At 36.2% G+C, this 13,483-nt stretch overlaps 2 protein-coding genes across 2 annotated transcripts; one reads left to right on the top strand and one right to left on the bottom strand.

The window, feature by feature from the left end:
• The first annotated feature begins 2,472 nt into the window (after nt 1-2,472).
• On the top strand, nt 2,473-3,468 carry LOC131047134 (F-box/kelch-repeat protein At1g80440). The gene has a single exon (XM_057980984.1). The coding sequence runs from the start codon at nt 2,473-2,475 to the stop codon at nt 3,466-3,468; it is 996 nt and encodes a 331-aa protein (XP_057836967.1).
• Nucleotides 3,469-10,592: 7,124 nt separating this feature from the next.
• Nucleotides 10,593-11,383, bottom strand: LOC131047135 (myb family transcription factor APL-like). Its single transcript, XM_057980985.1, has 3 exons — nt 11,261-11,383; nt 10,858-10,926; nt 10,593-10,730 (listed from the first exon to the last, which is right to left on the bottom strand). The coding sequence occupies exons 1-3, from the start codon at nt 11,381-11,383 to the stop codon at nt 10,593-10,595; spliced, it is 330 nt and encodes a 109-aa protein (XP_057836968.1).
• Between the last annotated feature and the right edge of the window lie 2,100 nt (nt 11,384-13,483).

Raw genomic sequence — 13,483 nt, forward strand, 5'->3', positions numbered from 1 at the left:
CTTTGTTGTTGTTAGGCTAGGGTTTTGTGGTTGAATCTATTTAGTCTTTCAATATTGTTGTTTCCATTTTTACCATAAACAGTAACTATTTGTTGAATTTTGATGTTCCAACTTTGTAACCCCCTAAGATGGTTTAGCTGCAACGATCAACCTTTTAGTTTATTTAGTTTTGTTAAAAAGAGTAAATCATAGAATTTAATAAGACCCATTCTTGCTTGATGGATGTGAGGACTATTGCTAGACAATGAGGAGATACTGATAGGTTTTCAAAGTTGATGGGAGAGAATATATTTTTCAAAGGAGATGGTAAAAATTGGAGGGAGAACGCGAGCATAAATATTTCTAAAGTTCCAATTGGCATTCTTGAAGAAGAAGACTATAATAAAATTGTAATTGCTACAATGAATGTAATTTATAACTGTGTAGTTTAGATTCAAATAAATTCAATGAGATTGTTTTTTTTTATGAATTTGTTCTTTCATTGTGTTGTGTTAGCTACATGACTAGGCAATTTGATAAGACCCTTGGTCACGACTGCATAAGAGTTATATAATTCTCAAATCTTGTTGGTGTAGTTTAACAATATTTTGGGTGAGCTTTCTAGTGTATATTTGGTAGTTTTGTGGTAGATTTAAATATAGCCCATACCTTTCATACTCGTAGGTTATTGAAATTATTGATACTCTTGAGTGACAAGAAGATTTAATATTGAAGAAGAGAACTGTTTAGTAATTACATAAAAAAGATGAAGACATTTGAAGAATCTATGATAGAAATAAAGCAAGAATTTAAAGTATTAAAAAAATAAATATTGTATGGGTAAATCATCCAATGAAAAGGAATATTTCCAAATATTTTCAAGGAATATAAAATTGTGATAGTTGATCTTAAGCCTAAATCATAAGAGAATATCAAGGAAGAAATTAAGGAGAAATAACAAGAAGAACCAACAAGCAAAATGGAGTTAAATATTATTTTATAAGATAACATGTTTTATTGGTTTCTAATGGCTGTATGTGGAAGCAAAACATTAATGAATTGAAGGTGGAAAATGTTGCAAGTTTGTTTGATTTGAATAGTCGAAGTTGAAGGAAGATGCACCAAATCATGCACTCTTTTTTGAACTACCAAACAATGAACCATTGATATATGTGTGTATATTTGAGGAAAATATTTTAATTAGTCCTAAGTTGGGAAATCTAAGTTACAAACATGGTGCTACTAAGAATGTCTCGATAAATTATCTTTTGTGAAGGTTGAGAATTTTGTTCACAACCTTAAGTATGAAAGTATTTGATTTTTTCTATTCCTATATCATTGCAAAATTATTCTTATAATGGAAATCAAGTAAAAAGTGGTAATGGGGAAATGTCCTTACTTATGTAGTGTGTAAATCAAGCAAGAATATTTCAGCTATTGGGGCCACTAAGTGCCATCATTTTAGTTGATATAGTATTATTTTGGAAGAAATTTCAAGTGACATATGATTGTTGCAGAGTTACTAGATACCCCAAGATAACATATTTGGGTTTATTTGCATAAGTATCCATATTTGGGTCATATCCAAATGCCCAGATACATGACCATTTGCCATGAAGAGTGTATTGATATGGGTCATTAGTGAAAAGTAGTGGATACTAAAAAAGAAATAAAAGATATTTCAGTTTCATAACGAACTTTTCCCATGGCAAGTGGAATCTGTAGAGAATCACTGCAGAATTTTTTTAAAAATTTGAAAATTATAGTCACAAAATTTCCTCAATGTGAGCAAAATGAAGAAGATTATGGTGACTAGTCAAAATTATTGGAAGACAACATGAATGTGGAAAACCAAACAACGAAGAACAAAAAGCAATAAAAATCCAACACTTCAGATGGATTTTTATCATCTTGCATTCCCTCTTGAAAAACCTAAGTCGTGGATGTTTAATGGTAGCCGATTAACTTCATATAGGGAGGGCAGGGCAACATCAATATGCACATTTATTTTGCTGTCCCATCTCTTACACAAGAGATGACAATAGGGCAACATCATTATGCACTAATAGAAAATGGATTTACGGTTGTAGGAAGTGCAATCGTTTTACATTGTCTTTGTATGACTGTTGATCGTTGATGGACAAACTGAGCTTGTCCATCTCGTATAAGATATGCCTTCGACGTAAAAATCAAAAATAATATTTAAATATTTAAGTAAAGGAAAACTTTTAAAATAACATTAAAAAATAACTCCTCTAAATAAATGATCACTCTTTTTTTAATTCACATTATAATTTGAATGAATTAATAGGTAGCTTCTGTCGGCACAACAAAAAGGAAACAAATGAAGTATAATTTGAAATACGTGCTTGTTAATAGAGAAGATCAAGTACAGAAGATCAAGTTGTTACTCAAAGATACATAAGATCCAGCCCTTCTCTGCTATAAATCCTAGAGTGCAATTTCTGATACACACTATTTGCGATAATTGCAATGGGATCTCTGTTTCCTGGTCTTCCAGATGAAGTTGGGTGGGAATGCCTTTTGAGGGTGGAGTTGAACTCTCATCACAACCTCAGGGGTGTCTGTAAAAGATGGAACGACGTATTGAAAAACCCCCACTTTTATCAAGAAAGAAAAAGATTGAAGATTTCCGAACAACGGATTTGTATGGTGGTCCAGGACACAGAGGGCATTCGCGACAGAGTAGCGGTATACGACCTGGAGAAGAACTCGTGCAAATGTCTACCGCGCATTCCTGCACAAATTAAGGGTATGTGTCACTGCTATTTCTTGAAACAAAAACTGGTTTTGATCACGGATTCGATTAAAGGCTCTGAAAGAAGTTGTGTGTGGTTGTACGATTTTGCTTGTTCGAAATGGCGACAAGGTGCCCAAATGCCAAGAAGGCTGTATAGTTTTGCCTCCGCTGCGGATGAGCATAGGGGACTGATTTATGTTGGTGGAGGGTATGAAAGGGGTCACCGCCACCATAGGGCTACAGTTTACAATGTGGAGGAGGACAATTGGGATTTTCTACCCTACAAGAAGACCTCCGGCTCTATTGGCGCTTTTGCTAATGGCAAGTTTTATGTAATGGGATCATCTGGCATCTTTAAGGTTTTTAATTCTTACATGAGAAGCTGGACAGCTCTGGAGAATAGAGTCAACCGTAGCCATCACTGTTTCGTAAGTGCATTTGGGCGCTTTTATGGCTTGAGTGTTAATGGATTGTTTGAATATGACTTTAGCCCAGATAAGCTGAACGTTGTAGGGACTTTTTCAATGAAGAATATGGGCTGGTTCATTCACTTTGCTGTAGTGTTTAGCAATAAACTCTTTGTGCGCAAATTGGATTCCAAGCTTAACCAAGGTTTTTATATGCTTGAACCTCCAAGTGAGACAGGAGGAACATTTAAGTTGATTGAAGTTGAGAGACCATTGGACCTCCAGGGTTCTGCTGTGTGTGCTACTACTCTCGATCTTTGACTGTTTCTAAGCTTTGATGTGTATGAACACCTCAATAGACACTCATAAGCTACGGTAGCTCTCAGATGATTTAAAATCTATATATGCTAAGAATTTATTGCTGTATAGGTTATATATTTTGAATTCAGTAAGTTTATTTTTATGTTTGAAGTTTATCCCGTATTAATATTAATATTAGAAACAAAAATATCAGAGTTGACTACAGCAATCACAAGTTTTACATCAGATGTATAACAATATAGACAAAATTATAGCTCTGCAAGAAAACTTTATTACCAGCAGCAACGCTTGTTGAGACTATAATCCATTTCATCACAATCATAATATCCAAAAGGCGGTTCAGCTTCGTCTTCAGAGGTCAAGTTTCTAATCAGCGGTTGAAATCTGTTCATAACTGTAACCTCTGTTCTCTTTTTCTTGGACAGATTTTGGTATATTATGAACTTGCATATAGTTCCTTAGCTTGTACAACAACTCTTTGTTCACTGCTCTGTTACATTGAGTCTTCCCAAACAGTAAAAAAAGATGTGGTTTTAGTGATTTAGCATAAATTATATACAATCTGACTTAAAATCTGAGAATAAATTATATACATAACTCGTATTTCTGAAACCTGAAAACATTCATAAAATATTCCAACGAAGGTGTTAGACAAACAAATCACCTTCCCCATCCAAATACATTGAGATTCAATTTCCTTCCCTATCCTGAAACCTGAAAACATTCATAAAATATTCCAACGAAGGTGTTAGACAAATCACCTTCCCCATCCAAATACATTGAGATTCAATTCCCTTCCCTTATACGACATGGTTCCATATCCTGATATTTTTAGGTCCAATCCTTTGACTATTTCTACAGTCACTCGACTCTAATGTTAGGGATGATTTGATGCAATTGTTTCTTGACTGCTGTTGCCTAGCAGTCTTCGTAGGAGTTAAATTAGGATCTGATTTTTTTCTGTTTTGGGCTGTTGTTACTTGTAGTCTCCATGGGAAATAATTTAGGAGTTGAGTTCCTGTTTAAGGAGATACTTAGGTGTTTATTTTTGAATAAAAAGGGGAGTTGGAATAGTAGCTGGAGTTTTGGAGATGTAATTTTCATATTCTGAATAATGAATACCATAAATAGATTTCAAGGGGTATGAAGCCCTCTATTCTTGTTATTCTTGTTTTTTCTTTTCTATTGTGCTTATTTCCTCTATTATACAGGGGATGTGTTTATTAACTTGCAGGATCTGAGGATTGTCTGCATCAGTTTGGTAGTAGAGCAAATCTTTCCTATGTCTGATTTTGAGGAGACTTTGAGGTGGAGACCATGTTTGTTTAGGAGAATTTTTCTTGTGATCGAAGAAGCTGTAGAGGGGAAGACAAGATTTAGGCATTTGTGCTGGGGAAGAAGCCTGAGCTTGGTAAAGAAAAGGCACATCAACCTGTCGATGGATGTTGCCAACTTTGGTGGAGTGTTTTTGAGCTACTTGTTGTTTTTCTAATGAACCTGAGAGATTCAATGTTTTCTAAAAATTTGGTTGGCAGAAAAATGCTCCAATGGTGAGTATAGAAATTGCACCGTGAAGTTTTTAAGGTGACCAAGTAGAAGCAGACAAGTCAACAGAGAAGTTTTGGGAGAGAGGAACTTCATATGGTAAAAAGGCAGTCTTCATTGGTAACTGATTTGTTTTTATTTTTGATTATGGAAATACAACAAAAATTTACATGTCGAGTTTTCTTATGATGAATTCGATCACATTTCATTTGTCCTTTATGTAATCTCTGTTGTAGAAAATTTGTTTCATCTGAACTGAACAAGTTAGAACACAGCATATTGTTGTGGAGACACTTTGGAAGAATCTGAAGACAGTGCTGTATAGTCTGAAAATAGTTGAGGTCATTTTGTTTTACGCCTATGGGGCTTGTAGATATGCTCTCTAAATTTGTATTAATTTTTTAAAGAGATGATGAATGTCAAAATAATGTTGGTGTATGGTTAGTAGATCATCCATCCAAAACAAAAGAGGAGGAAAGAGTTGTAGCTCTATTTTAGGGCTGTAGATATGAGTATGAATCTAGATATGGAGTTATACCATAATGCAACAAAGAGGATAACCAAAGTGGAAAAAAAAGATCAAACACAGGTAGAGGCGGAATCTAACAAAGTACCCGCAAAAGGAACTACACCAATTAGAGTTTGAATTGGAGGAGTCATGGTGCATGTTGGAAGATTATGAGGCATGCAACAATAAGCAGTTAATGAGAAAGAAATCTACATCAAAGACATTGAAGAGTTGTGAGAAGGTAAAAAAGAATGGTGAAATAAAAATCCACTTTGTGGGCAAGAGCCATTCTCAGAGGGGAAAGTAATTGACTCAAGAATCAGACAAGGAGTGGAATTGTTAGGATAGGAAAGATGGAATCCCTTTAAGATCTAGCAGAAATATTAATGGATAAAAAGACCCTTGAATGAAACCTTCCAAGAGTCACATAAAGTAGAAATAGTTGAATGGGATGAAGATGAATAGATGGTTGAGTTTGATGGAGCTGTTGAGTTGTGTTACCCCAAAGAAGGGGAAGGCTTTGAAGATTACAATGTAGAAAGATAAGAGTTGAAAGACTGCAATCAAAAGGAATGCAGCCTATCACAAGAGGAGGCCCAAATTGTTGTAGTAGTGGAAGCAGTTTATGCTGGACAGGAAACTGCAGCAGAGATGGAGATCTTTGGGAGACCCATATGTGATGAAGGTTTAATTTTTTTTGAGAACACATGTCAAAAACAGCTAGAAGAATGTTTAGGGGATCCCATTAGTGATGAAAAAGGAGTAGAAGATTATTACTTCCATAAGGAAAGAACAATTTTAGTTGTAGAGAGTAAAGATATGAACCATTATGGCATAAAGAAAAATGTCCAAAAGGATTTTTGTGAAAAACATCACTTTGAGCTAAGAAATGAAGGCCACCTCACAAAATATGAAAGGAAAGCATCCCTAAATGGCATAATGTAGAAGAGGAGAAAGCACTTTTGGGAGATTTTTATTACCTTAACTTTATTTCTGTTTTAAATGATTTATGTGCAGGGGATACAAATGGTGTAAAAAGCAATGATGATTTTCAATGGAGGAGAATTCCTAAGCATTCAAGGAGTTGGGAAGAGAGGAAGCTGACCAACTGACAAAGGAGAAGTATCTCTATTCCAACAAGTGGTTTGAAGTGAAAAAAAGAAAAAATGTGATGATTTGAAGGGATATTTGATCTGGTGGAAGGGAACGTCATGCCTGGGTTTTCAAGTCAAAAGGATGATTCTATCTTCTATTCCAAATTCTTTTCTGGATGTTTGACGTAATAGCAGCCAATTTTTTGTTGTTGTTGTTGTAATAGTTAGGTTGAGATTTTTAGAGTTTTGATTGTTGACGAGTGTTTATGTAAAATTGGCTTTTGAACCAGGAGGTTCAAAATTCTAGAAGACGGGGAGAATGATGTAACTGTTTCTTGACTATTGTTGCGTAGTAGTCTTCGTAGAAGTTAAATTAGGATTTTTTTTTAATTTTGTTTTGGGCTGTTGTTACTTGTAGACTTTGTAGGAGATAATTTAGGAGTTGAGTTTCTGTTTAAGGAGATAATTAGGGGTTTATTTTTGAATAAAAAGGGGATCTGGAATCATAGGAACTGGAGTTTTGGAGATGTAATTTTCATATTCTGAATAATGAATACCATAAACAAATTCAAGGGGTATGAAGCCCTATATTCTTGCTATTCTTGTTTGTTTTGTTCTATTGTGCTTATTTCCTCTATTATACAGAGGATGTGTTTATTAACTTGCAGGATTTGAGGATTGTTTGCACCAGTTTGGTACTAAAGCAAACATTTCCTATGTTTGATTTTGAGGAGACAGGCCATGTTCGTTTAGGAGAATTTTTCTTATAGACTGAAGAAGTTTTGGAGGGGAAGACAAGATTTAGGCATATGTGCTGGAGAAGAAGCCCGCAACTTGGAAAAGAAAAGGCACTTCAACCTGTCGATGGACATTGCTGACTTTGGTGGAATGTTTTGGAGCTGCTTGTTGTTCCTCTGATGCACCTGAGAGATTCAATGTTTTTTCAAAATTTGCTTGGTAGAAAAATGCTCCAATGGTCAGTGCAGTATAGAAATTGCATGATGAATTTTTTAAGGTGATCAAGTAGAAGCCTGGCAAGTCAACAGAGGAGTTTTGGGAGAGGGGAACTTCATATGTTAGAAATGCAGTCTTCATTGGTAGCTGCTTTGTTTTTATTTTTTTGTTATGGAAATACAACAAAAATCTACTTGTCAAGTTTTCTAATTATGAATCTGATTACATTTCATTAGTCCTCTATGTAACCTCTGCTGTAGAAAATTTGTTTCATCTTTGTTTTTATTTTTTTGTTATGGAAATACAACAAAAATCTACTTGTCAAGTTTTCTAATGATGAATCCGATTACATTTCATTAGTCCTTTATGTAACCTCTGCTGTAGAAAATTTGTTTCATCTGAACTGAACAAGTTAGAACACATTATATTGCTGTGGAGACATTGTGGAGGATTATGAAGACTGTGTCGCATAGTCTGAAAATATTTGATGTCATTTCGTTTTAGCCAATGGAGTATGCAACTGTAGATATGCTTTCTAAATTTGTATTAATTTTTTATAGAGATGATGAATATCAAAATAATGCTGGTGTATGGTTAATAGATTATCCATCCAAAACAAAAGAGGAGGAAAGAGTTGCAGCTCTATTTTAGAGCTGTAGATATGGTTATGAATCTAGATATGGAGTTATACCATAATACAAGAAAGAGGGTAACCAAAGTGGAAGAAAAGATCAAACATAGGCAAAGGCGGGATCTAACAAAGGACTAGCAAAAGGAACTGCAACAATAAGAGCTTGAATTGGAGGAGTTATGGTGCATGTTTGTAAGATTATGAGGCATGCAACAATAGGCAGCCAATGAGAAAGAAATCTACATCAAGGACAATGAAGAGTTGTGAGAAGGTAAAAAATAATGGTGAAATAAAATATCCACTTTGTGGGCAAGAGCCATTCTTAGAGAGGAAAGGCATTGAGTCAAGAATCAGACATGGAGTGGAACTGTTAGGACAGGGAAAGATAGAATCCCTTGAAGATGTGGCAGAAATATTAATGGATAGAGACCCTTGAATGAAATTTTCCAAGAGTCACATAAAGTAGAAATAGATGAATGGGATGGAGATGAATAGATAGTTGAGTTTGATGGTGCCGTTGAGTTGTGTTACCCCAAAGAAAGGGAAGGCATTGAAGATTACAATGCAGAAAGAGAAGAGTTGAAAGACTGCAATGCAACCTATCACAAGAGGAGGCTGAAATTGTTGTAGTAGTGGAAGCAGTCCACGTTGGAGAGGAAACTGCAGTAGAGATGGAGATCTTTGGGAGACCCATATGTGATGAAGATTGAATAACTTTTGAGAGCACAACATCTCAAAAACAGCTAGAAGAATGTTTAGATGATCCCATTGGTGATGAAAAAGGAGTAGAAGATCATCACTTACACAAGGAGAAAACAAGAATAATTGAGGGAGAGAGTAAAGAAATGAACTGTTATGGCATAAAGAAAAATGTCCAAAAGGTTTTTTCTGAAAAACATCACATTGAGCTAAGAAATGAAGGCCACCTCACAAAATATGAAAAGGAAAGCATGCCTAAATGGCATAATGTAGAAGAGGAGAAAGCACTTTTGCGAGATTTTTATTACCTTAACTTAATTTTTGTTTTAAATGATTTATGTGTAGGGGATACAATTGGTGTAAAAAACGATGATGATTTTCAATGGAGGAAAATTCCTAAGCCTTCAAGAAGCTGGGAAGAGAGGAAGAAGACCAACTGGCAAAGGAGAAGGATGTCTATTTCAACAAGTGGTTGGAAGTGAAAAAAGAAAAAATGTGATGATTTGAAGAGATATTTGATCTGGTGGAAGGGAATGTTGTGCCTTGGTTTTTCAGGTTAGAAGGATGGTTCTATCATCTATTCCAAACTCTTTTCTGGATGTTTGGTGCAATAGCATCTTGAGATAAAAGACAATTTTGTATCTCCAAGTTTTTTTTGTAATAGTTAGGTTATTAAGATTCTTAAAGTTTTGATTGCTAATGAGTGTTCGTGTAAAATGGGCTTTGAACCAGGAGGTTCAAAATTCTAAAAGATGGGGAGAATCATCATGCAACTGTTTCTTGACTGCTGTTGCCTGGCAATCTTCATAGGAGTTAAATTAGGATCTGATTTTTTTCTGTTTTGGGTTTATTTTTGAATATAAAGGGGAGCTGGAGTTTTGGAGATGTAATTTTCATATTCTGAATAATGAATACCATAAACAGATGTCAAGGGTTACGAAGTCCTATGTGCTTGTTTGTTCTGTTCTTTTGTGCTTATTTCCTCTACTATAAAGAGGATGCGTTTATTAACTTGCAGTATCTGAGGATTGTCAGCATCAAGATTTATAGCTCCTGTCTATCTCTTCTCCATATTCATGGTAGTCCTGAAATGCAGATGCACTGGAATGAGAAATCATTGTGTCATCTGATACATCAGGGCCGATAACAGTCAGATCCTTTGAAAGCTTTTTCAGTTTATCCTTATCTCTTAATGAGTCATCTGTCCTAGCTGGCCAAATACTACTTTTTTTCGGTTTCAGAGGATTCCCACAATGGTCTTCTCGAAGAAAATGACTCAACGGCTAGAGGTTCTTTTCTTGAAATCTTCAGACATAAGTCTTGAAGTTCAGAAGTACATAGGTCTTCATAATAGTATGTTCTGGACCTTTTTTCTACAATTGTGTTTATCAGGTTCATTTGCCTTTTTGTTCTACATGATCCTTGTCAACAAAGTCTTCCAAATAGTTTTAATAGGAATAATGTGTAATACAGGACTGTTCCTGTCCACTATAATCTTCTGATTTTTTCTATAAACATGAGAGTGCCTGCAGTCTTAACCCTTTTTGCTAAATCTGCAAGCTCTGTCCTTGCAGCTTGAAGTCCTTCTGAAGGACAGGATTGTGGTGCAGGTGCTCTCTGTGCTTTCTCCAATATAATCTTCTGATTTTTGTCTATAAACATGAGTGCCTGCAGTCTGTGATAACCCTTTTTGCTAAATCTGCAAGCTCTGTTCTTGCAGCTTCAAGTCCTTATGATAGGATTGTGATGCAAGTGCTCTCTGTGCCTTCTCCAATATTGCCTGCAAGTACTTTCCATGTGACTCTATCCTCAACTGCAAGTGTCTTTGAACCTATTTTATTGTCAAATTAAGGAAATCTTAGAGTTTATACCATATATAAATCAAGGTATGCACAAAAAAATAAGAAAAATCTATTCAAAGATTTTATTGATTTATTGCACCACTGAGATAGCCACACCTCTAGTTGTTCATGTAACCTCTCTGTACCTCTATCTGAGCATTCAGGGCCTCTGCAATATGCATTGCCCTGCCAGCCAATCAAAGGAGTTAATCTAAACAATAACTGTGGAGTATACAGATTAATCTTAATAAGACAGTTTCCAACAAAAATAAAATATACGGCTTACTCCTGATGGTTTGGTGTGCTATTGCTGTGTGACACATTAGGACTCCTCAATGCGATTCTTGTGCAGTTCAAAACTTACCATTTTTAGCCATCTCAATGTTCTCTTCTTTTTGTGGTTGTTTTCCAAGCCCAAATTTCGGTAATGATGATGAGAGAAAGATTCTCAGGCTATGATGCAAGCTAAATTGCAGGACTTAAATGTCCAGAATAAGAATGGCAAGATTATTCACCATACCCGAAGATGGCTCTTCAGATGATATAGTGTAAGTCCTTTCACACCCATCATTCTCATAGCTGATTTTGGAGTGGCTTCTGCAGGAGGGCATTGGCTACGTAATTGAGAATTTTCAAAATACATCTTTAAATGGATCACTTAAGATCAATTCTGATTCCGTAAACAAACTTGAAGCTTTCTTGCTTAGTTCAAAAGTGTTATAATTGTAAGATCTAAGTCCTTATCATGTGTTACATACAAACTACATTTTCTGACATAAAAGATGCTTAAGCTTATTAAATTTGGATGCAGCTCACAACCTCCTACTTTTGGATATGGGTCTTTAACCAAAAGATCAAAGAGGGTTCTTTGATTAACAACCCACATTTTACTACAGGATCTCTTTGACCTACTTGGTTTAGTCATGGACATTAATACCCTTTTTTTTCTTTCTTAACTAAAAAGCTTAGTTGCTATAATGGATTGAAGGTATACTTGCTTTCTGGTCTGCAATCTGAATTGTTGAGTTGTGATGATGGTAATGTGAAGGATGTTGCCAAGTTATTGCAATGATGATCAATACTTCATTCAAATATTTGTTTTTGTACTCCCCATTTAGGGGGACTCCATAAATTAATTCTTAATCTGTCCTTCCTTAGGGGAATGTTGTACATTGATTGTGTTGCACTTCTTGCAAATTCTGATTGTGTGTTGAGTTTAACAATTGCAAGTGCTTCAATTGTACCTAATGATAATGTTGCAGATTAAAGATTATGCCTCGTCACATGTTTTTGATTAAGTAAAAACAGGTTTTTAAGGTGTTATCATTGTTTAAGAAATGGGTTTTCTTTTCCCATGATTGGCTTAGTTTTGAAAATTTTGAGTCAGGTATGCTATTAGTTGCTTCAAATCTGTTCTAGGTCTTTAAGGGTTAAGGGTTTAGTTTTTAATCGCTCAAATGTCTGATAAAAAACCCTCTGGCTTCTATTTCTGCATTACTTTATTCACTTAAGTAATGGGTCTTTAAGTCGTGTAAAGTGTCCCCCGCCCTTGTTACTTGCCTAGGCGGTCGTTAAATAATTGTAAAAATTTACGCCTATCTCTTATGCCCTTTCTTAAATGTTGTCGTGTCTCGTAAGTATCGCGCAACTCTCAGATAAATTTACGACTTTCGCTGTTTCGTTAGGCGAAGTTGTTGGTGTGTTAAGCTATGCGAAATAGCGAAAGGCAAAAGCAGGCTTGACCGCGTGCATTGGCGGCCAGCTTAACGAGACTCCATCTCGTTTTGAATCCAACGGCTCGCTTTGATTCGCAGCCGAAATAAGCAAGTAAGTTACCTTTCGCGAAGTGGCGAAAAGGGTTGGCGGGACCCAGCGGTGAAGACTTCTCTTTTGTCTAAAAGGTGGTTAGTTTTGAAAGAGATCAATGGCCCACGTTGTTTCACAACCGAGAGATGCTTGTAGTTTACTCTTCGCGAAATGGCGAAAGGTTGATGGGCCCGAGTGAGGAGGTTTATAAGAGGCATAACAGATGCGCAAGTCCTTGAGATCTAACGGCCAGTGCAGTTTTGCAAGATGAAGATGCTCGGAAAATGGCTTTCGCGAAGTGGCGAAAATGACATGGCATTCCAAGTGAGCAGTCCCGCTGGTTTAAGTGGCAAGTAAGAAAGTGACGTGGCCGAAAATCAAAGTGTTCAGCGAGTTAAATTTGAGGATTAAGGGCCGGTGGGCCCAAAGAGCAGGCAAGGCACGAAGATAAAAGACGATCAACTCTGTTTTGATCCAATGGTTCTTGTTGTTTCGTGGTTGCAAACTAACCAGAGATTAGTGTTCGCGAAGTAGCGAAAGACAGATGGAAGTCACATGAGGGCATGACGTGGCATAACAGTTGTTGCTTTTTGTGGGGCTCGATGGGGAATATCGAAGTAAGACATGTGGTTGACGCAGAACTAAACCTGAACGAATTTCCAGGGCTAATGGCCAAGTGTCACGTGGCATTTGTTAACCGGTGAACAAGTGGGGTAAGTAGTACCTAGATAAAGGGCCCACTTAAAAGGCATTCATCCCAAGATTGATCCAACGTTTCTCATTGTTTCGTGGCCCAAAGATGGAAGCGGATTAACCTCTGCGAAATAGCGAAAACCGTTAGCTGTCAAGATGAGGCGCGGTTAGTTAAAAAGGTTGAGGGTCTCGGTCGGAGTTAAAGGCCGAGTGATTAGAGTTCCATCTAACACTTGGCGCGGCT

The sequence above is a fragment of the Cryptomeria japonica genome, chromosome 3, assembly GCF_030272615.1.
Source record: "Cryptomeria japonica chromosome 3, Sugi_1.0, whole genome shotgun sequence".
Classification (NCBI taxonomy): Eukaryota; Viridiplantae; Streptophyta; class Pinopsida; order Cupressales; family Cupressaceae; genus Cryptomeria; species Cryptomeria japonica.

Excerpts from the sequence above, each read along its gene's own strand:
- LOC131047134 (XM_057980984.1), top strand. The coding sequence starts at position 2,473 with ATGGGATCTCTGTTTCCTGGTCTTCCAGATGAAGTTGGGTGGGAATGC.
- LOC131047135 (XM_057980985.1), bottom strand. The coding sequence starts at position 11,383 with ATGTATTTTGAAAATTCTCAATTACGTAGCCAATGCCCTCCTGCAGAA. Across the intron at positions 10,927-11,260 it reads ATCTGAAGAGCCATCTTCGG|GGCAATGCATATTGCAGAGG; the intron begins GTATGGTGAATA and ends ATTGGCTGGCAG. Across the intron at positions 10,731-10,857 it reads GGTTACATGAACAACTAGAG|GTTCAAAGACACTTGCAGTT; the intron begins GTGTGGCTATCT and ends ACAATAAAATAG.